Genomic DNA, 23,771 nt, shown 5'->3' on the forward strand with positions numbered 1-23,771 from the left:
TGACGACCGAAGCCCGACAGTGGCGGGGCCCCGTCACCAGGGCGGCCCTCTTGCCGGTGCGGCCCTGCTCTACCTGTCCCTGCACATCCCCCCCTTAACACAGAGGGGCTGCACAAGACCCAGGGATGCTGTCGGCTTGTCGATGACTTACTCCTCAGTTTCTGAAGAATAAATCCCTCCCCCCGCCAATGTTTATCCTAACAGCACTGGGATAGAGAAAGAGAACAGACACACACACCCGCCCCCAGTATTTATTCTAACGGCACCGGGATTTAGAAAGAGGACAGACAGAGGGACAGGGAAATCAGTGTGCTCCATGCAGACTCGCAGTCCTGGTGCCAGACGCCTCGTGAAGCCCGATATCGGCAGGCAGGATACCAGGGCAGACGGCGTCCTTAGCGGGGATGAGGCGGACACACCAGTCCTGCCCTCCAAACTGGATTCGCCACCAGAAGCCCCCACTCTACCCTCAGGATTTCCCAGTTACTACAAAACCACTCCCAGGCCGACGTGTGCCCGCACCTTGTGCTCCGAAGACGAGTGAGCTCCTACGAAGCAGCCTCCCAGACGCAGGGAAGAGGGGAGCGGGCTGGGCTAGGGGTGTGGCTGAGCCAGAACAGGACCCAGGGACACGCACACGCAGGCTCTGAAGACGTCTGTTGGGCACCCTGGCTCTGAGTGTCGAGTTTTGGGTCTCACCTTTAAGCCCAGTGCAGACTCTCTGCGGTCCTTCTCCGCCTCATACCCCTGCCCTAACGTGTCCCCGCCCCTCCCCACCTCCTCCCAACACACACACACACACACACACACACGCACACACACATGCGCACGCGCTCTGCCCCTTACCTGGCTGGAAACCTCGTATTCCACATGCTTTAGGAAGAGGCCCTTCTTCTCGGGAATGAGCTCCACCTGCACGGTGTCCCTGGCCAGCAACTCCTGCAGGGTGTACGAAAGCAGCAGCGGGTTCCCCTGCGGCATCTGCATTCGACTGGGGTGTGGGTCCCTCCGCTCGCTGACCTGGGGCGCTGGCAAGTCTGGAGGGGACAAGGCGACCGGCCAATAAAAACGGCTGCTCGGAAGCAGAGGCTGCTACGGCGGGCCTGCCCCCGCCACGTGCTAGCTTCGTACGTGGACTGTGGCCACATCACCCCCGTTCATTCAGGCCGCGGAGCTTGTGCCCTGAAAAGTCCCCACGCCATGAGGCGTCCACCCGCTCGTGAATCAGCAAACACACCCCCCTTTCCAGGACCAGTCAGATCTAGTTTTCAACCTGGGAATAAAAGAAAGTGAACTATTCACAAGTTACGTGCAAAAGAGCCCTCCTTTTCTCTAGAGTCGAAAAGGAGGTTAAGACTAAGAGCCATAGAATTTCTCTCTCCCGCTGTTTCCACAGTGAACACGCATGACTTCACGTGCCAAAGCAATGATTCCAATTCCACGTAGGTAAAAACCCACATCTTGCTTAGAGCCACGGTTCCTGATCACACAAGTCAAAGAATTAGGCTCTCAAACCTCAGCTTCCTTACACATCACTCACAAAGCAGCAAAACACAGGTCCGAGAGATTACAGGCTAAAAAACACGGAAGTCACAGGAAAAAGTCAGTTTGGCTTTTAGTATAGAGTTTGAAAGAAAAAGAGTTCTTTTCAGTTAAAAACTGTAATAGGGGCTCCTGGGAGGCTCAGGTGGAGGAGTGTCCGACTCAGTTTCGGCTCAGGTTATGATCCCAGGGTCATGGGAGTCATGGGATCAAGCCCTACATCGGGCTCTGTGCTGAGTGTGGAGTCTGCGTGAGATTCTCTCTCCCTCTCTCTGCCCTCCCCTGCCCAAGCACGCATGCTCTCGTGCTCTCTCAAGACAAACGTTAAAATACATATATATACATACATACGCTACATACGTAATAAAGGTATCCCATAGTGTGAGAGGGGGTCAGAGTCTGATCAACATTGCTATTGCTATAAGTAACCACGACAAAGTGTACATTTTTTCTTTTTCAAAATTTTCTACAACGTGGTTATATCGCTTTTTTATGATTTACTTCTTAAAATAACACTTTAAGATTCTGGTTTACATTCTAAACAGAATTAATGGCCAGATTACTTTCATCTCTGAAATTACTCACCATTTTAGAATTTAAAACGTAGCTGCTTTTAATTGACCTTAAAGCTTAAGAAAAAAAATAAACTAAGGCCTTAATGCTTACTTGGGAACCCCAAGGGCCTCATAAAAAGCCCACACGAAAACTAAATATTATGTGCTCTACAAGCAGTAAGCTCCCAAGTGAGGGCACGTATCCTAGGGTCAAAACAATCCACCAGGGCGCAAGAAGAAAATATTAATAATTCTATTTGCATTTTGTTCCCTTCTTTTCAAACTTACATTCTTGTGATATCATAACACATGTAACAATATTAGAGTAGTGCGTCCATGTAACTTACTAAAACGTGTGTATAGATATGTGTGCATACACTTGCATGTGTATTACACGTGCAAATGTGTATGTGTGTGTACGAGTGGGTGAATATATGTACACAAGTATATGTGTATACAAGTGTGTGTGTACATGTGTATAAATGTGTGTGCAAGTGTGTCTGTGTATATACCTGAGTGTGTGTGTGTAAGAGTATATATGTATGTGGGTATGTATATGTGTGTGAACTTGAGTGTGTGTGAGTTTGTGTGTATATGGGGGGGTACATACATGTGCGTGTACGTGTATATACACTACTGTGTATATGTGCACATGGGTATGTATGTGTATCAATGCACATGTGCACGAGTGTGTATGTGTAGATGGGGAGATGTACATGTGTTCAAGTGTATGTGCAAGTGTCTGTATATAAGCATGTGAGTGTGTGTGTACATGGGTGTGTACGTATGTGTACATTAGTGTGTATGAGTATATACATACATGAGTCTGTATGTGTATCAATGCACATGTACATGAGTGTGTATGTGTATATACAGGGGTGTACATGTGTACAGGTGTGTATTTGCAAGTGTGTGTATAAAAGTGTGAGTAGTGAGCGCGTGCACGACCATATACGTACATGGTGTGCGTATATTGCATGAATGTGTGTACATGTGTATATATGTGTATGAGGTATGTGTACATCAAGAGTCCCCAATATCTTAATGGCCAAAATGTGGAGACCACAGCTTCAGACAGTACCTGTTCTCCCATCCTAAAACGCAGCCCCTTTCCATGTGAAACTATTCTGGTGGCCTTAGAACTGCGCTGACCCAGTCTCCAGGGACCACACATGGCCTGGGTCAACGAGACAGCACGTGCGTCTCAAGTACTCACTCAAATGAGTGACGAACAACACAGAGACACTGGGCTCAGCAGTACCCATTCAGCTCGTGGCTACCAAGTGTTCCCACTGCCGGGCGCAATCTATGAGGATCCAAACTCCAGGGCGAACTGGAATACACCGTGACTTAACTTTAATAGCACCCAGGTAATGAGCCAGGGGGCCCAGACACAGCACCAGGACACAAACTCGGGGGGCACAGACGCCCTCAGCTTTGCTCTGGATGCATGCTGGCTGTGGGGAAGCCTGGCACTTAGAAGGGCACTGAAGGAAAGCTGGCTGAATGACTATTTACTGATATTTACTACACTTTCACGAGTGAAAGGTAGCATGTCTGGGGGGAAAAGAAAGTCTTAGGTAACTAGAGCACAGAATATGTGGAAAAACAGGAAATAATCAAGTTAGAAGGTAATGGAGAAGGAACATTTTTATCAGAGAAAAGATTTGCAGATCATGTATCTGAGAAGGTACTGGTATTTGAAATATACAAAGAACTCTTACAACGCACTAGAAAAAAAAAGAGAGAGACAGAGAGAGAAATAACCCAATTTTAAAATGGGCAAACCATTTGCATACACATCCCTCCAAAGATATACCAGTGGCCAGTAAGCACATAAAAAGATTCTCAACACCATTAACCGGCACGGAAATGCAAATCACAGCCACAGTGAGATACCACCCACTGTGACGGCTCTAATTAAAAAAAGAAAAAGACCAGTGAGCATTGGCAAGGGTGCAGAAAAGTCTCGCTCATGCTGGCAGAGGCTTACGCGAGGCAAAAACAGTCGGCCACTTCCTCGGTGTCAGAGGCGGAGCCGCTATATGACCCAGCAGCTCCCCTCCTGGAAATACACCCAAGCCAGATGAAAACGTGTGCCCACACAGAGACCTGGAGACAAATGCCCACAGCAGCACCAGGTGTGAGAGCCAAGGAGTGGAGAACCCCAAGCGCCCATCAACGGTGAGGGGATAAATAAAAGTGGTTCATCCATACAACAGACTCCTTCCGCCGTGGAAAGGAATGAAGGACAGGTTCACACTACAAGATGGGTAAACCTTGAAAACCTCAGGGGAAGTGAACTAATCCATGCAGGGGATGAGTCCGTCCACAGGAAATCTCCAGAAGAGGCAAACGACAGAAACAAAGCAAACGGATGCCTGCCTGGAGCTGGGGACAGGGGGGGCAACGCCTGGAGAAATGAGCAGTGACTAATGGAAAATAGGGGGTTTCTCGGGGAGACGATAAAACGCTCCAGAGGTGATCGTGGCGATGGGTGCACGACCCCGTGAACACACCAACGACGCTGTATCGTACACCTTAAATGAGTGAACTGTATGGCAGGTAATGACAATTCTACACGCCTTAAATATAAAAGGTAGGCAACATCAGTAAGTGGAGGAGTCCTCTCTTCTACAGAAGCAAAAATGGTCAGAACCAGCTCTTTGAGGACACTGGGAACTGAAGGTCTGTGGCAATCCCGGGCACATTTATTGATGCAATAATTAGCGAAATTGAGGTTATACTGGAGTAGGGAGGCCCTTCCTCCAGTATGGCTGCAGTTGTCATAAGAAAAGGGAAGACCACACAAAGACCCAGAGGCACCCGACACGCGGGGGTGGGCACATGGCAACGGAGGCAGAGACCGAAGGGACACGGCCACAGACCAAGAACACCTTGGCAGCCTCAACCAGATGCTGGGAGAGGCAGGAAGGACCCTCCCCTAAAGGGGTTCAGAGGGAGTGCAGCCCTGCCCACGCCTGGATCTCAGACGTGGGGCCTCCAGGGCTGGGAGACAACACGTTCCTGTTGTTTCAAGCCACCCATGTGTGCTGCTTTGTTAGAGCAGCCACACACAACTCACACGAGAAACTTTACAGAATTCGTTCTGAGAGGTCATTAAATAAATCTACAATGGTCGGCAGCAACACCTTGGGGGAGAAAACGTGATTTCCCCAGAGCTGTCACATTATATTATTTAAACGGTCAGGTTCACAACTGAAGTTTACAAGACACGCAAAGAAGTAAGACAGTACAGCCAAACACAGGGAAAAACCACCACCAGAAACTGTCCGAGAAAGGCCAGGCATTGAACTCATTCGACAGAACTGAAGGAGGGGCGCCTGGGTGGCTCAGTCGGTTGAGCGTCCGACTTCAGGAGAGCCTGGATCCTGCTTCAGATTCTGTGTCTCCCTCTCTCTCTGCCCCTCCCCTGCTCATGCTCTGTCTCTCAAAAATAAATAAAAACACTAAAAATAATAATAAAATAAAGAACTAATGCAAAGAAGGAGAGCAGTCCCAGCAATAGAAAATATGGATAAACAGACCAAAGCTGTACAAGAGGAGCGGGAAAAGATTCTGGAGTCAAGGAGCTCAATAAACAAAATGGAAAATTCACAAGCAAGGTTCAACAGCAGATCTGAGTGGGCAGAGGGAAGAATCAGCAAACCTGAAGACAGGTCAACTGAGACCGTCCGGTGTGGAGGACAGAAAGAAAACAGAATAAGAAGAACGAACAGCCCCTCGGCAACCTGTACCAACATCACCGACTGCACCAACAACAAAACCGGCTGTACCAACACCACCGGCTGTACCATCATCATCAACATGAGCGGCCCAAGAGAGAGGATCAGGAAGAATAGGTGAATGAACTGCCAAATTTTTCCCAAATTTGATTTTTAAAATCCAGGAACCCAAAAAATCCCACCCAAGATAAAGTCAGGGAGATTCACAACTAGACAGGTCACAACTGCATGGTTCAAACTGCACCGTTCTGTGTCCAGAGACCAAGAGAAACTCTCGAAAGCACCAGGAGATCAGCAACCGGGCAAGATGAACAGCTCACTTCTCAGAAGCCACGGAGGCCGCAAGGCAGTGCGATGGCACACGCAAGGTGCCGGAAGACAGAACGGTCAACCGAGAATTCTACAACCAGCAAAACTATCCTTGCAAACCGAAGGAGAAAATAAGACACCCCAGATGACTAAAAGCAGCCAATTCACTTCTGCACTACCAGTCGTGTTGTTCCTTCTGAGAGACAAAGCCACGTGGGGAAAGAAAGAATGCCAGTAAAGGTAACTGCACCGGTAAATACGAAAGGCAGTAGAAACTTATCCGTAAGTTTTTCTGGGTGACTTAAAAGACAACGTATGAGGCAGTCATCGTAAATCTGTTTTAAGGAACGTACAGTTTATATGGAAACAATCTGCACAGCTGATAACAGAATGGGGAGAGGAAGGGAGCTGTAAGGGAGCAAGATTTCTACACGCCACTGAAATTAAACTTGTACTAATCCAAGCAGGATTGTTACACATTAACATGTTGATGTGTACTCCCAGGGCAATCACTAAGAAAATAACAGGAATAATATAGTAACCGAAACAAGGGAATTTAAACCGTACAGTAGAAAATACCTATATGTAAAACAAGGTAATAACAGAAGAACAGAGGGAAGATATAAGTAATGCGGGAAAGAAAATTTGGGAAGCACCAAGCATGTACTGATTTTGTTCTCTTCCTAATGGGTCACGTAAACTAATCTAAGACATATTAGCTCAGTAATGATTACCAAAGGACCACAGGCTGCTGAAGAACCTGAACTCTGACCACAAGAGAATCTAAAAGTCAGAACCCAGGGGCGCCTGGGGGGCTCAGTCAGTTGAGTGTCCAACTCTTGATTTCAGCTCAGGTCATGATCCCAGGGTTGTGGGATCGAGCCCTACATCAGGCTCCAAGCTGAATATGGAGCCTGCTTGACATTCTGTCGCTCTTTCTCCCCCACTCATGCTCGCACTCTTTGAAAGAAATATGTATACACACACAAACACACACACACACACCCACACATATTTAAAAGTCAGAACTCAAAAGGTACATTTTATTGTTACTTTTGTTAACAGGGTCATCATGTTGTCCAAGCTGCTATTTTCCCTTTTTTTATTTTTTTATATTTTATTTATTCTGAACGAGAAAGAGTGACCAGAGGAAGGGCAGAGAGAGAGGGAGAGAGGGTGGAGAGGGAGACAGAATCCCAAACAGGCTCCACGCTGTCAGCACAGAGCCCGATGGCAGGACTCAAACTCACGAACTGTGAGATCATGACCGGAGCCGAAACCAAGAGCTGGACACTTAACCAACTAAGCCACCCAGGGGCCCCCTCTCGTCGAAATTTCAAAAAAAAAAATTTTTTTTAATGTTTATTTATTTTTGAGAGAGTGAGCAGGCACAAGCAGGGGAGGGGCAAAGAGGGAGGAAGACACAGAACCCGAAGCAGGATCCAGGCTCTCAGCTGTCAGCACAGAGCACGACGTGGGGCTCGAACCCACGAGCCGTGAGATCATGACCTGAGCCGAAGTCAGACGCTCAACCGACCGACCCACTCAGGTGGTCCTGGAGAAGTTTCAATCTCAAGAAAGCTATGATTCCAAGTATCAGTTTCCTAAACTGGGACATGTCTTTTGAATTCAAATGTTTAAGAAGGAAAACAGATCATTCCAGATCAGCTAACCTGTCGTGCAACAGACCACACACTGTGGAAAGGGCAGAAATTCAGGGAGAAAGGGTCTGGTTTTCTGTGGGAGTAAACGTCAAGTTCACTGACAGGACTTAATACCCTTATCAGATGGAAAACGAACTGCACACCCACCCACCCCGCCCAACAGGTAACAGTTTCCGAGAGAGGCAGCGAGGCCCCATACTGAAAGGCTCCGGACAAAGGATGGGTTTTGACCTCAGACGGGTGTGTGTTGACACCCAGTCTCTCATTTCCTAGCAGTGTGTGCCCGGCAAGCGACCCCCTCCGAGCTTACCACTTACCACCAGTAAAACGCAGGGGTAAGGCTGCCTGCCCGGGGCCAGGCCCTCGTCGGCAACAAGCCCTCAGAGACCTCTCTAGTGGTGCTCCCTCCCTGCTCCAACCCTTCTGACACACAACTGCTCAACCACGGGGTTTGGACTCAACCCAGAACCCAGTTCCAAGCCTTGCCTTGAAATGCCACTCACGGTCCGAGAGAAGTTGGAAGGAAGCGGCTCTCAGACCCGGAGGCTCAGCGCCTCGGGCTGATTCCACACTGCCCCAGCGGCCCTTGTGGGAAATGAGACACCAGAGCTCAAAGTAACTACCTGCTAGAAATCAGTGAGTAAGCCCCTGCCTCCCTTCGGGATTACCGTGCTCCACTCCGAACCACCTTCGTGCATCCGTGGACTAAAAGGCAGAACCAACTGCCCGTAGCAATAGGTGTTCGGGGCCGTGATCCAGGCTGGCCCGCGGAGCGAGGCCCCACGGGTGGCAGGGATGAGGCCCAGTCCCCACCCCGGGGGACACCTTGCTACCCGACAGAGATGTGCTGGCTCCAGGTGACTGTAAGACAGCCTGGCAGGTGTTGAAGGAACAGGCACTGATGGGGAGTGGCATCACTCCCAAGCCAGCCACCGGCGCGCCGCGGGACCCCCGGCGTGGGCCTCTGCCGCTCTGCAGCGCACACAGGGAAACGGTCAGTGAGCAGCATTCAACGTGTCCGGCTCCGAAATTCTGGGATTCTCCAAGCCAGCTATCCACAAACGAAAAGCAATGAAACGTCACACAAAGCCCACTGTCCTTCCCCCCGTACTTCCATCAGAGCCTCTGGGCAGCAGTCCTGCCACGGGCACGCCCCCGGAGAGGTCCAGCCCCTCTGTGTCTGGACAGCCCCCAGCAGCAGGGGCCCTTCCTCACTCACCACAGGCCGAAGCTTCGGGAAACCAACAAGAGTTGCCCAATGAGCATGCGGTCACGCACACCCTCACTTCATGAAAGCAAGCCCCGGCAAATGCTGACCAACGCAGAAGTCACAGACCAGGGGACCCTGCACACACACAGGAGGCTGCACCCAGCCCGGCCAGCCGCCCCACCGTGGAGGGACAGCACCAAGCACCCGCAGATACCCCAACTGTGCCCCAGCTCGGCCCACCCCCGGGTCTCACTGCTTGCAGAGAGCCCCGGGGGGTAAAGGGCTTTCTCCACCGTGGCAGGTCACGTGTCCTCCAAAGGCAGCCAGGGAGGAAGCTTCCTGCCGTCAGAGTTCAGCAGCACGGTGGGCGGGAAGTTGTGTTCTGATGGCCTCCAAGTTCACCGTTCTACCACCACGCGGATCTGTCCCTACTGCCGTCCTCGGCTGCTGGCTCACCGGCACGTGGGACCGGGACCGGCGAGAGACGGCACATGCATCAGGGTCCAGTGCTGGGCTTGACCGGACACTGAGGGGTACGACGGCTAGTATCCAAAGTCAGGAAGTAAGTGTGGGCAAGGACGCGGAGGGACCGGACGCCCTGGACGCGGAGGCGGAGACGGACAGCGCCCTGCTGAGGCAAAAGGCGGGGCAGGTCCTCACCAAACAGAATCACACGTGACCAGCGATCCCGCTTCCGGTCTATCCCCAGAAGAACCGGAAGCAGGACCCGAAGAGACACCCGCTCGCCCACGTTCGCGGCGGCAGGATTCCCGGCGGCCGAGAGGTGGAAGCGACCCACGCGTCCACCGACAGACGACCACAGTGTGGTCCGGCCACACGATGGACTATCACTCAGCCTTAACAAGCAAGGAAATCCTGGCACCGGCCGCCACCTGCATGAACGCGGAGGGCGGGAGGCTGAGTGACACAAACCACACACAGAAGGACGGACACTGTAGGATCCCACTCCCACGAGGTCCCGGGTCGTCAGACTCACGGACACGGGAGGACCCACTCCCACGAGGTCCCGGGGTCGTCAGACTGACAGGGACAGAAAGTACGTGATGGTATCAGGAGCTGGGGGAGGGGGAGGGAGGTCAGTACTGAATGGGGTTCAATTTGGGAAGATGAGAAAGTTCTGGAGAGGGACAGTGGGGATGGCTGTGCAATAACGTCAATGTTCTTAATGCCACAGAACTGCACACCTGAAAATGGTTAACATTTTATGCCACGTATGTTGTACAATTAAAGAAACACACTCGGGGGTGGCTGGGTGGCTCAGTCAGTTAAGCATGTGACTTCAGCTCACGGTTCATGAGTTCGAGCCCCACATCAGGTTCTGCACTGACAGCTCGGAGCCTGGAGCCTGCTTCCCATTCCGTGTCTCCCTCTCTCTCTGCCCCTCCCCCACTCATACACGCGCGCGTGCATGCGCCCTCTCTCTCTCTCTCTGTCTCTCTCTCTGTAAAAATAAATAAACATTTACAAAAAAATTTAAAAAAAGAAAGAAACACACTCGGGTCGCTGGGTTGAACCCCCAGAGTCTAGGGTAGGGCCTGAGAACCTGAGTTTCCAACAAGCGTCCAGAGGCCCCAGCTTGAGAACCGCTGTCGTAGGACGAGCAGAAGAAGGACCTCAGGGCCTCGCCTAGACCCACGGCCCAGACCGGACACAGACCAGGGGTTCGTATGTGCTGCCACCTTGTTCTGCTCACTCATCAGAGACAGCAGCGACAGCAGCGTTCCAGGTGACAGCTCTTCCTCCCAAGTTACAGGGAACGGACCCAGCAGGAGTCCTCGATTTTCAACAGCGACACTCCTCCTCAGGCTCACCCTCAAAAACTGCTCTAAGCTACTGTGTTCTTCTGAAATTCGGCTGTTCTCAGGAAACAGAAGCGACAGTGTCCAGGTCCTCATGGTGGCCATGGCCTCACAACAGAGAGCTCAGCGGCCGGGTGGCCAGGGAACACCAGGGACACCGCGTGTGCAGCACACAGTCCTTCCAGAACGAGCCCTAACTTGAGCCCGAACACACAGAGGCTGTCACAGCCTCGGTTTCGCTACCCTTCAGACGCAGTTTTCTTTCAAGAACATTTCACGTACCATTACACTATCTTATTTGAAACGTTTATTTATTTCGAGGGAGAGAAAGAGCGAGCACAGGAGAGAGGGGCAGAGAGAGAGACAGAGAGAGAGAATCTGAAGCAGGCTCTGAGCCGTCAGCACAGAGCCCGAGACAGGGCTTGAACTCACAAACCGTGAGATCACGACCTGAGCTGAAATCAAGAGTCAGACACTCAACCAACTGAGCCGCCCAGGCTTTTAAATACAGAAAGCCCCCCACCCCCACCATCTGTACACACCCATGTTCACTTTGCACGTGCTCTCTGCATGCACAGGGATCAACAGACACACAGGCAGTTTCTTAAATACAGAGTGTGTTTCCATGTGTGTACATGACGTTTCTTTCAAATTTTCTGTAAACGCAAAAACCTTAGCCATTCACATAATCATCATGAACATGGTTTGCCCTTCCATCTGTGTTCCTACATACTTTTAAATGCACTTACGTTTGTTTTCGTCGTGAAACCTTTCAAACAGACGTAAAAGTACAGAAAATATTATATTCCGTGTATCTACCATGGAGATTTCATAACATCGTGTCATATTTTTTCTGAAAAAAAATTTAAATACAAAACACACGTCACAGATGCACACCCACCCTGGCCCCCTTTCCTATTTGAAGGTGACCACTGTCCTAGAGTTGAGGGATATCCATTCCAGGCAGCTCTTTGTGCTTTCCACGTGTCCATAAGTGTCTGTAAAGTGCATGCAAGCATTGTATTTTGTCGTATACAACAGACACAATTATTTTTTTCTGGTTTATACTGGAACAGAGCACGAGTACAGAAGAGTGTACCTATCAAATCTGTTCAAGTCAATGAACCGGCATAGCAACGGGGTAGCACCCACATAAAGAAACGGGACACACACCCGCCCCCTTTCGGCCACTCCCCCGCCAAGGGTGCCAGCCACCTTCTAACCCACACATTATTTCTGTCTGTTGTTACACCATATACATGGAATCAATCCGTAAGTTCCCGTTTCTGACTCCTTCCACTCAGCACAACGTGCAAGGCCCATACATGTCACCGCACGCAGCTGTCATTGCTACAGACCCCGCTGCGTGATCGGGCCACGATCGACCTACTGATCGTGCTGCTGGACACCTGGGTAGTTCCCAGGGTTTTCCTATTACACACGGTGCTGCTATGAACACTTAGCACACGTCCTTTGGTGGACACATACCCCTCGTTTCTGTTGGGTATGTTCCTTAAAGTTCCTGGATCCTGGGATTTCTTACGTCCGGCTTAGCAAATATTTCCCGTTTTCCAAAATGACTGACCCACGTCACACTGCCATCAGCAGGAGGCCCAGCTGCCTCACGCAGTGCCCCCCACCCAGTGTTTTCCCTGTGTCCCCCTCACCACTTGATAGGGTCTGTGTCTAACACAGTGGCCGCGAAGTCAAAATTTCATCTTGAATTTTTTCCATTTACTTTACAACCGTTCTATATTCCTAAAAACGTACTATTACCTGTAACGATTGCATCACATCTCAGGTATGCAACTAAACGTCACGTAGCCCTTCTCCCATGAGATGTTTCCTGCTATTGTCAACAGCGTGAAGAACAGCCCTATTCACAAAACATTCCGCTGTGGGTTTTTTGACTCTATCCTTAGCATCAATTCCTAGAGAATTGCCACATTATTTCCTGCTAATGGACACTTCCCTGGATGGCTTTTGTACACAGACACATGTTGAGTAAGACTTTCTTCAGAAACCCTCTTTGGAGCGTTACTGCAGTGATCTTGGTAATCTAAAAGATGTACCAAAAAATAAAGATGTACCATGGTGGCATTAAAAAAGAGAAAACTAAAATTTGACCTTCCCACCTGCGATTAGAACGGCAATCACCGAGGGGAAGGGATCGTAATGCAGTCTCCTCAAATCCACCACTGCCCCCCAAAATGTTCTTTTCTCCTTTCTCAGCCAGGAGACGCATGTCCTGCTGCCCCCTCCACTCGCCTCTCTTCAGCCCCGGCAGGCACCCGCCGGTGAGAGCCTGGGCACTGCTCCAGGGCCCTCGTACTGGGGACGCCCTTTCCGCAACTATCCGCAGACCAACTCCTTCACCTCCTTTGAACTGTGGCTCAAACACCACTTTCTCACGGCAGGTCCTCGGTGCCAACTGCATCCCCTCCGCCCCCCCAGTGCTAACATGGGTCACTGGCTCATTATGTCCGAAGAGTGTCCACCACCCACTATGAGACCATCAACTCCGGGACAAGAGGCTTCCTTATTCTGTCCACGCTTAGGATCCCAACAGTCGAGAAGAGCCCCCAGCACACAGTAGGTGCTCAGTAAAACCATTTGCCGACTGCACGAAAGGCGCCAAAGTCGCACAGACAGGAAAGCCACAGAGAGTCACCAAGGCCTGCTATGCTTTCCCAGGCGGGGTGACAACCTCTTGCCCATTCCGCGCCAACAGATCGCAGTAAGGTCTTGCCGGTGACAGAAACCGTGCCTCGGTGAGCCACAGCGAGAGGCAAAAGCCGGTAACACAGAGGAGGCTCTCAACGATGCCGCCGCCCCGGGCGAGCGCTGAGCAGGGACAGCTCCCCACCTCCACCACAGCCCCTCGGCCAATTCACAGCTATATCTACTTTTCCCCAAAAGAACGTAAGGCAAAACCCCCGACTAAAGCCATAACGCGCCATCTGGTTCGTCAACCAGCACAACAAAGAAAGGCTTTCCTCTTCCTGCAACAGTTTGAGTGTTTTTACCTTGAAACAAAGTAAAAATAAACCACCTCTTCAGGTCCCTCCAAGTCCTCTGGAACTTCTTCACTGAGAATTTCTGAGCTGAATCCTCTCCAAATCTCAGTTCAAACACTACTGCAACAGTGAAGTGTTTGCTAAGCCCTGTGCGAGCGCGAGTCTAGCGAGCCTCACTACTCTCCAACTTCCGCCTCCTCGCTGACCTACCTCAGTGTCTCGTCCGTGGGCTTCTCACACACCCCAACATTCACCCCAGCCCGGTTCAGGGACGCTGAACCTGGCTCCCCGACGCTGCCGGGCACGGGGATGGCACACAGCACATGCACAACTGGTTTCCAAGGGCCAAAGAATGAGCCAGATCCCCTCCCTCACACCACACGCGGTAACTAAAGGTCCATGTTAAAAGCGCTAAAACTCCAAAACACTTGGCAGAAAACATAAAAACATATCTTTGTGGCCCTGGGTTAGACAAAGTCATGAGTCACGACACAAAAAATACAGACAAGAGAAAAACAGAATAGGTCAACGGACTTCATCAAAATTAAAGACCATCGTGCTGCAAGACATCATCGAGACATCGAAAAGACAGCCCACAGAATGGCAGAAAATAACGGATGAATCATGGATCTGATTAGGGGCTTGTGTCCAAAATATACAAAGAAATTCTGAAAACACAAATTTAAAAAAAAAAAAGACAAATTACCTAATTTTAAAAACAGGCAAAGTGGGGCACCTGGGTGGCTCAGTCGGTAAGCATCCGACTTCAGCTCAGGTCATGATCTCGCAGTTTGTGAGTTCGAGCCCCGCGTCAGGCTCTGTGCTGACAGCTCGGAGCCTGGAGCCTGCTTACCATTCTGTGTCTCCCTCTCTCTGCCCCTCCCCCTCTCAAGCCTGCATGCTCGCTCTCCCAAATATAAATAAACGTTAAAATTTTTTTAAATAATAAAATTAAAATTAAAAATGAGCAAAGGATAGGTGCCTGCAGGCTCCGTTAAGTGTCTGACTCTCGATTTCAGCTCAGATCATGATCTCAGATTGTGAGATCGAACCCCACATCAGGCTCCGCACTGACAGTGAGAGAAACGTGCTTGGGATCCTCCCCTTCCCTCTCTCTCTGCCTCTCCCCTGCCCCCCCTCTCAAAAATAAACATTTTTTAAGAAATTGGCAAAGAGGGGCACCTGGGTGGCTCAGCTGGTTAAGCAGCCAACTTCAGCTCAGGTCATGATCTCGTGGTTGTGAGTTTGAGCCCCGCATCAGACTCTGTGCTGACAGCTCAGAGCCTGGAGCCTGCTTCGGATTCTGTGTCTCCCTCTCTGTCTACCCCTGCCCTGCTCATGCTCTCTCTCTCTCAAAAATAAACATTAAAAAAAATTTTTTTTAATAAAAGTGGGCAAAAGATGTGAATAAACATTTCTCACCAAAAGATATACGAAAAGCCAATGAGCACATGAAAAGATGCCCAGCCACAATGAGATTCCATTTCATACCCACACGGAAGGCTACAGTCGAAAAGACAAGCACAGGGCCTGGGCGGCTCAGTCAGTTAAGCGTCTGACTCTTGGTTTCGGCTCAGGTGGTGATCTCACGGTTCATGAGTTCGAGCCCTGCGTCAGGCTCTACGCAGGCAGTGCAGAGACTGCTTGGGATTCTCTCTCTCCCTCTCTCTCTCTGCCCCATTGCCACTCATGCTCTCTCTCTCAAAATAAATAAAACTTTTTTAAAAATTAAAAAAAAAATACGGGCAATAACAAGTGTTGGTGAGGACACGGAGAAACCGGAGCCCTTGTACTTACAGGAAAACAGTCCAGCAACTCCTCAGAAGGTTAAATTCCACTGCCAGGTATGTCACCCAAGAGAAATGACAAGCACGTCCACACAAAAACTTGTGCGCGAACTCACAGCGGCATTGTTCATAATGGCCAAAACGTGGAAACGGCCCAATGTCCACCAAGTGATGAAGGGGTAAGTAAAATACAGAGTCTTAATACAACGGAATACTATTCGGCCGTTAAAAGCAACAGTGTACGTGCTACAGCACGGATAATCCTTGACGCGACGCAGAACGAAAGCAGCCAGACGCAGAAGGACACAGAACACGCGGTTCGATCTGTATGAAATTCCAGAAGAGGCAAATCTACAGAGAGTAATAGTTGCCCAGGCCAGGAGGAAAGGGGACTGAAGCGTGAACCTGACCACCAGTGGGTGTAGGCTTTCTTCCAGGGGAGAGGAGAACGCTCTAAAATGATGTCGATGGCTGCACAATTCTGTTAATTGTGTCCTTCAAATGGGAGAATTATGTGGTATGTGGATTAGAGCTCAATAAGGCTGTTAAAAATGTTTTACGAATTCCCTGTCTTCTCCCCAGTTCTTGTGCAAACGACTTTCCCGTGCCAGCAATGGGCCCGGAGCACAGCCGGCCTGCAATCTTGAGCGAAGACGTCTACCGAGAAGGGGGAAGGATCATCTACGTGAGAAACCCTCTGGCTGTTCCTGGCACAAGCAAAAAAGCCTAGCCGGTGTCGTTGCCACGGAAACTTCCAGCGGCCCCTGGGGTCCGGGTCATCCCTGTGGCTACGAAGCTGCACGTCAGAACTGGAAGCAGCCACTGAATGCTGAGAACAAACGAAGCTGCCCTTAGGAAGGGTGTCTCCCACCCCTCACTCTACCCACGAATTCAAAGGCAGGGATGGACCTGGCCATCTGGACAGCTGCGTGCGTTGCCGACCACCATTCCGGCAAGGGCCCTTCCCAACGAAACCTCTTTGCGTGGGGGACTCGCGGAACGTCTACATCATCTCTCTTTAGTCCTAGAAAACCCTTCAAGTAGGCACCGTGGTCCCATTTACCAGACGTGAAAGCAAGGCTCTAGCAGCACAGCCTGGCGAGGTCTGTGCTGTGACCCGCCAAGGTCACAGCGCTGGCGAGCAGCTAAGCGGTGGGGCCTGAACCTGTACAGGTTACGTGACGACACCCAATCCTGTATTCCCTCCCTGACTCATGGGGAGAGGAGCCAGGACAGGCACACCCCATGCCTGGGGCCAGAGGTCCGATGGTGTCCACGCAAATCCCTGACTCCTCTGTGACCCCGAACAGAGAGCTCACCTCGCTGCACTCAGTTTTCTCATCTCTAAGATGGGAATGGTACCATCTTCAACACTGTTCAGCTACAAGAAGTTTGTGTTAAAGAAAATATGTCAAAGCATCCAGCACAGTGCCTGGCGCCCCAGCTTTTCTTCTCCAAAAGACCGGCAGGGCAGAGGCCAGACACAAACTTCCAGATCACAGATCGAATGAACCGGAGGCCCGGCGTTCTCACTGCCTCAAGCACGGGTCGCGCGCCACAACGACGGCATCTTGCTCTGGTCAAGACCCGAACAGATCGCGGGTTGTCCCTGGGAGCTCAAAGACACGTGTGAACCACTTGCACACAAACGAGACGTTTGCAACCTATGGGTGGCTACTCCTTTCCGAGGGCAATGCAAGAGACCAAACCACAGAGGGGGGGAAAAAATCATGGGTCTGTCTCCTGAAGACATCACAAAACTGAAGCTGAGGGCCAAAAACAGTCACTTATCAGATGATTTCCTGTCTCAAATTGGAGCGAGAGGAACCAGCACGGGGGCCACCAGATCTCTGCTTCTCCACGAATCTTTCCAAACATGCTGCTGAAAGGGCCCCGGTCAAGTTGGGTGTATTCCTCAAAAAACCTCTTCGGTCTCTCACTTTCAGAATGTTTATCTGTGGGGAGGCCTGGTGATTTTTTTTCCAGAGTTCAAAAGCAGTACTATTTTAGCTAATAGTAATTTGGGGAATCTTGGAATAACTTACAAAAAAGGAGTCCAATTCCAAAAAGAATCATGATCTCTCTCTGTAACCAAATTCAATCTGTTGGGAGATTGTTCTTTGTTTAAACCCTCACCCTGGGTCTGACTGGTTCAGTCTGAAAGTGACTCAGGTTTTCTAGGATCTGTTGCCGTGAAAGTGAAAATATTCGAAAATATCTAGCAGGACCGAGTGTGCTCTATCTCAGTCAAAGCTACATAGAGAGCCTGCATTCACAGCCAAATTAGGCCCCACTAATAAAATTCCAAGCAGTCACTGGCATTGGAAACCAAGTGAGATACAATTAAATCCATTCGAACAAACCCCCATTGGTCTACGGAAGGAATCACAAAAAATAAGACAAGCCATCCAGCGGCCTGCAGGGTAGAGGACCCGGAATGCCATTAATCAGCCAGGGACAGGAACGCCCCAGAAATTGGCATGGACAAATTAGGGACCGTGAAAAATGTCACAGTAAGAGAAACACGTAGTCAGTCCTGCCTCCACAGCCAAGTTGCGCTGAATCTGGAGGTCTCATCTCCCACGCAGAGAAGGCTGGACCGTCCTCTGGTGTCTGCAACCCAAAGACTGCGAATGGGTCAGCCAGGATAATCCCAACACCTTCATTAGATGAGGGAATTTGGCCTGTGCTTGGCAAAATGTGTTTCCGGGTGCTGTCACATCTCTCTCCAGGAAACCTATGCTCCAGTCGACCCGCGGCTCCCCAGACTGAACCGGATGGCTCTGGCAGACGCGGGGCAGAGCTGACACCCGCGCGCAAACCACGCAAGTGACCGTTCTGCCTCCAACGACTGTAGCGCACACACAATTTCCGGACTGCCAGGCTCCTTGTTCGGCCCATTGTGCCATGTCAAGTGCACCCCCTTTCCGAAAAGAGAGAGGCTAACATCTCACAGTGGTCTGCGGTGGCGATTTTCAGGACAGCCACACGGAAACATCTCACCGTACGTGAAACCTTCAGAAGAGGGAAAGTTCGAGGTCTGGGAACAGCTGGCAAAGCGAACTTACGGGAAGTTCGGCCTGCGTAGACGGTAGCCAAGAGGTTACGTCTGCCGCTTCCGAACGGGAGCCCCACGCTTGCCGGGGGTGAATCCCACTCTCCGGTCATGGGTGAGCGATGGGACTGCTGCCGCCTCAGTTTCCCCATCTGTAAAGTGGGGTTCATAGACGACTGACTTTGCAGGATGTCCATGAGGAGGAAGGCACCTCCTACAGGAAGCGCTCTGCCAGGCTTTGTCATCAATACAACGCGTCCTCTGGTCACCAAGAATGCCCTTTGTGGAGGTCTGCCAGGAGGAGGCAAAAGATGGGACACTTTCCACTCATAACACAGTGCATCTCAGGAAACACGCCCACTGCCACACAAGCCAGCTCACCTCTCAACTTCTGCAGGCGGGGCGCCTGGGTGGCTCAGCCAGTTGAGCGTCCGACTTCAGCTCAGGTCATGATCTCACGGTTAGTGAGTTTGAGCCCCACGTCGGGCTCTGTGCTGACGGCTCGGTAGCCTGGAGCCCACTTCAGATGCTGTGTCTCCCCTCTCTCTGCCCCTCTCCAACCTGTGCGCAAGCTCACTCTCTCACACGTACACACACTCTCTCTCAAAAATAAACATTAAAATAAAAAAAAGAAAACAACTAGCCTTCTACAGGTACTCCGAGGAGACTCCCGACTTCACTGTCCACCCTAAGAAGAACGGTGGTACACGAGACACCCTGAGATAAAGAACTGCACACACACACTTTCCCCACACTCTGAAGAGCTGAAAATGCAAAAACCCAGCAGTGAGTGGCATTTCTCAGGAGCTGGGAGGTGCAATTACGGTCCCAAAGGCAATTAACAGTGCGAAGTCACGACTATCACCTGACCCTCCTTTACGGAAGATGGCCTTTGCCGTCTCCATCATGGAGATACTGTTAACAGCAGGTGAGGTCCCCAGACATCCCTCCTGCCATGACACCTGCCCGTGGCCGTCAGGTCTGGTTCCTGCTGGTCCCCGGGGCCACCGAAACAGCTGGGCTCACCAGCGCCAACTGTATTCAGACACAGACACCAGAAACAGCGGCAGCCAGGAGACCGTCCTGCTGATTCGCTGCAAGGTTGGCCATTAGGAGTGGACAAGGATACGATGAAACACGTATTTCACCGTAAATATACTTCCAATGTTAACTACAGAGTAGAAAACAAGGGAGGTCAGAATGCCTACAAAACTGTTTTAAAACAAGACCCCTTGCGCCCACCTCTGCCTGGCAAACTGCAGATCGTTAGCAGGTGCACTTGACATCTTGGGATCTTGGGTTTTCCCTCCACATTTTCTACAGTGAAGCAGATAACATGCACAGAGAAAGGGCTGTAAGGTCTATGGACAGTTTAACATAATTATATCTCAAACACACATCCAGGTCGAAAATTAAAAAGCCCACCTTGTCCAGTAAACATTTTAGGTCAAACCCCTTTTCTCCTAACAGAGGTGACCACCACCTACTTCTCATGATCTTCCTTGCCTTTCATTGATAGTTTTATAACCTGCGGCAGCATCCCCACACAAGAGTCTAATTCTGCATGTTTTGTAACTTGACTGAAACTGGAGTCACCGGTGTACGTTTTCTCGGGCCTCTCTGGACATCCTCAGGGGAGGGTGGAGGGACTCAGGTCTCACATCTGCAAAGATGCCTGAACAGGTCACCCAAGGGCGTCCCCCCGTTCTCAAAGCCCAATAACCGAGATTACTGAAACCCTAATCCAACAGGAAAGTCTGATAACAGAGATCACCTCTGAAGTGGGAACGGGCAGAGCGGGAGAGACCAAGTGCAAGCAGGAGGGCAAGGTTAACATCGGTTCGATTTAAAGAATCATTTTCTGAAAAACACGTGGCAAGAGGATCTTTAACACAAATCGTATGACGTTAGCACTTCAGAAGCACGAATCGAGAGCTTGACGCAGGACCATGCCGGCATTAAGTAGAGAATTACAAAGACTATTTTCAACAGTGTAGAAAAATGTTGAGTGGAAAGGCTAGGCCGTAAAGCGTAAATGCACTAGGAAGACGTAAAAAGCATACGCGCGGGAAGAAGGAAGTAACAGCTGACCCTCAAGCAACATGGGGGTTAGGGGCGCCAACCCTACCCCCTGCAAAGTGGAAAATCAATGTAGAACTTTTGACTCCCCAAGAACTTAACCGCTAACAGCCAGATGTTGACAGGAAGCCCTACCAGTAAGTAATAAAAGATCAATTAATACATATTTTGTGTGTGTGTTCTACACCATAACCTTCCGATAAAATCAGCTGGAGAAAAAAAAAATGTTAGGAAAATCATAACACAAAATACACTTACCGTACCGCACCATACTGATCAAAAAAAAAACCCCGCGTACAAGTGGATCCGCGTAGTTCACACTTGTGTCGTTCAAAAGTCAAGCGTATGCTAGGGGCGCCTGGGTGGCGCAGTCGGTCAAGCGTCCGACTTCAGCCAGGTCACGATCTTGCGGTCCGTGAGTTCGAGCCCCGCGTCGGGCTCTGGGCTGATGGCTCAGGGCCTGGAGCCTGTTTCCGATTCTGTGTCTCCCTCTCTCTCTGCCCCTCCCCCGTTCATGCTCTGTCTCTCTCTGTCCCAAAAATAAATAAACGTTGAAAAAAAATGAATAAATAAAAAATAAAAAAATAAAATAAAATAAAAAAAGTCAAGCGTATGCTAAAATGCAGTGGTTGCATTGAAATGGTGGAACTGTGGCTGATTTCTCCGTTTATAAAACGTGTGTACTCGCAGTCACATTCCTGTACAACATCCTCCTCAAAGCGCAAATTCTCACACAACAATGCAATTTCACTGGGTTGATGACAACTCATTCGTAAGACTTCTGGCAGACAAACTTTACCAGCACAGATCGTTTCTGAAAGATCCTCGGGAGGTCACGAAAACGTACTTCGCAGAGACAGTACCTAGCCACAAGTCTGGCCAGTCCATACCAAGCTTCCCTGGAATTAATCAAACGTCACGTAATTTCACTTCAACTCTGCTGAACACACAAACTCCAAACTGGTCGGGAGTACGACAAAACCCCACCCAACACCTGCTCCACTCCCACCACCCAGCCAGCGGGAACCATGAAGCGTGGCCCGAGTCCCCTATCACTCCAACGGCTCACAGCACGCGTGTACCTTGGGCCATCCCAAGCCCCCCGCGCTCCAGGGCACTTTCGTCCTGATTACTTTCACAAAGAACAGCTACCCCCTTAAGTCTCGTTATGGTTTTTGAGTGATTCTATCATGAAAACACTGCAGTCCTTCAGAGGGTAACGTGATCCGGAGCCCCGCTCACCAAGTACCCGGGGGGGGGGGGGGGGGGGTGCAGGCCTGTTCCCAGACAGGCCTCACGGAGCCCCTGTCCCAACACTCACCACTCCAGGCTCCCCCCAGCAAGCAGCGTGGGCAAAACATCTCTGTTTGTGATGTCTTTTTCTTAGGAAGGAAAAAATAATACCAAAACAGAATTCCCCCACCCGGAACACATCACTTTCTTGCTAACCACAAATTCTGGCAAAATCCGTTCTACATAATAGTGATTCAGTTAGTTCCTCTTTCTTCAAATTGACACATTTTACCTTGCAAATTGGGTATGTCTGTATGACAGAGAGTTGAAAGACCAAGGAAGCAAACTTAAATCATATTTCCACAGCTACCACTGTTACCAAGTTAAAATGTGACACTATCCTTAAAAAACGTATGATGAAAACGTAATTCTATTTAAACCTCTAAGCCTTTTCTACATAGCAGATCTTATTCTAGATACTGGTATGTAAAGAAAAATAATACTTTCTGCCTGTCGAGAGTTTACAATCAAAATGCGTGTAATGAAGGGGAGCAGGGTGGACAGGAAGGGTTGTTTTTTTTTTTTTTTTTTTTTTCTGAATGTAGTCAGCACTTTGAGATATAATTTAACCCACATGCATACATCTTAAGTGACAGCTCACTGAATTCTGACCAATGTACACCCAGAAAGCAGCAGGCGAGGGGTGGTGGCTGGGGCAGAGAGAGCAAGGAAAGGGCCCAGGCATGCAGAGAAGGTGGGGGCCAGTGCACAGGAGCTCCAATGATGAGCAGAGCTCAGGCATGACCCCAGAGAAAACCAGGAGACAAGTGGCTGGGAGCTTCCTAACCAAATGGAATGTCTGGAATGCCATCCACTGAGCCACTCTAACAGAACTGAAGCCGATTCTCCCTTGGGCTAAAGACCAAGTTTAGGTCCATCGGACTGCAGGAAAGTGGGCCTATGATACACAGTGGTCATGCGTGTATATTTTTATCAGGGTATGATGCAACCTCAAAAAATCAAATTGCACAATCAAGCATCTATCACATTCATCCGTTGCCATTCTTATTCTACGTCACAGTTGCTGAGCTTTATAGCCTCAAAAGAGGCCCTGAAATAAACTCTCATCCCGCACAGAGAGTAGAATGTTCCAATCAGACATTTTGCTAGTTATAATTTTACTGTACAAGCCACAAACGGCCTATGTTTAAAATGAAAAAAGAAATTCTACAATTCAACATGAAAAAAGATACACTCCTAACAAAATGGGCAAAAGATATGAACAGTGAGCTCAGAGAGGCCACACAAGATGAAAACATGACAAGAAACTAAACTCCACTAACACTGGAGAAAATGGAAGTCCAAACAAATATGAGACACATTCTTAATTTTTGTAAATCTGAAGAGTTTAAAAAATGGGATTTAGTGTTGATGAGGTTATGAGGAAAGGGTGTGTTTTTTTTTTTTAATGTTTATTTTTGAGAGAGAGAGAGAGAGAGAGAGAGAGAGGGAAAGAGACAGGCACACAGAGTGGGGGAGGGGCAGAGAGAGAGGGAGACACAGAATCCCAAGCAGGCTCCAGGCCCCAAGCTGTCAGCACAGAGCCCGACACAGGGCTCGATCCCACAAACCCTGAGATCGTGACCTGAGCCGAAGTTGGACGCTTAACTGAGCCACCCAGGCGCCCCTGAGGAAACGATGTTCTTAATAAAGCACGTTGCTGACTAAACGGGTGATAGGCACCACAGAGGGCAA

At 49.9% G+C, this 23,771-nt stretch overlaps 1 protein-coding gene across 7 annotated transcripts in view; it reads right to left on the reverse strand.

The window, feature by feature from the left end:
- Positions 1–23,771, reverse strand: part of SNX8 (sorting nexin 8) — a 68,902-nt gene that overhangs the window by 13,320 nt on the left and 31,811 nt on the right. For 4 of the 7 annotated variants that reach the window (XM_045462021.1, XM_045462017.1, XM_045462018.1 and 1 more), the window contains exon 2: positions 847–1,037. In XM_045462021.1, coding sequence (XP_045317977.1) covers positions 847–987 — 141 coding nt within the window. In that variant the 5' untranslated portion in view covers positions 988–1,037. Of the gene's footprint in view, positions 1–846; positions 1,038–1,309; positions 1,439–22,104; positions 22,160–23,771 lie in introns of those variants that run through there. The other 3 variants (XM_045462020.1, XM_045462016.1, XM_045462015.1) reach the window with 3 other exon arrangements.

The sequence above is a fragment of the Leopardus geoffroyi genome, chromosome E3 (genome assembly GCF_018350155.1).
Source record: "Leopardus geoffroyi isolate Oge1 chromosome E3, O.geoffroyi_Oge1_pat1.0, whole genome shotgun sequence".
Lineage (NCBI taxonomy): Eukaryota > Metazoa > Chordata > Mammalia > Carnivora > Felidae > Leopardus > Leopardus geoffroyi.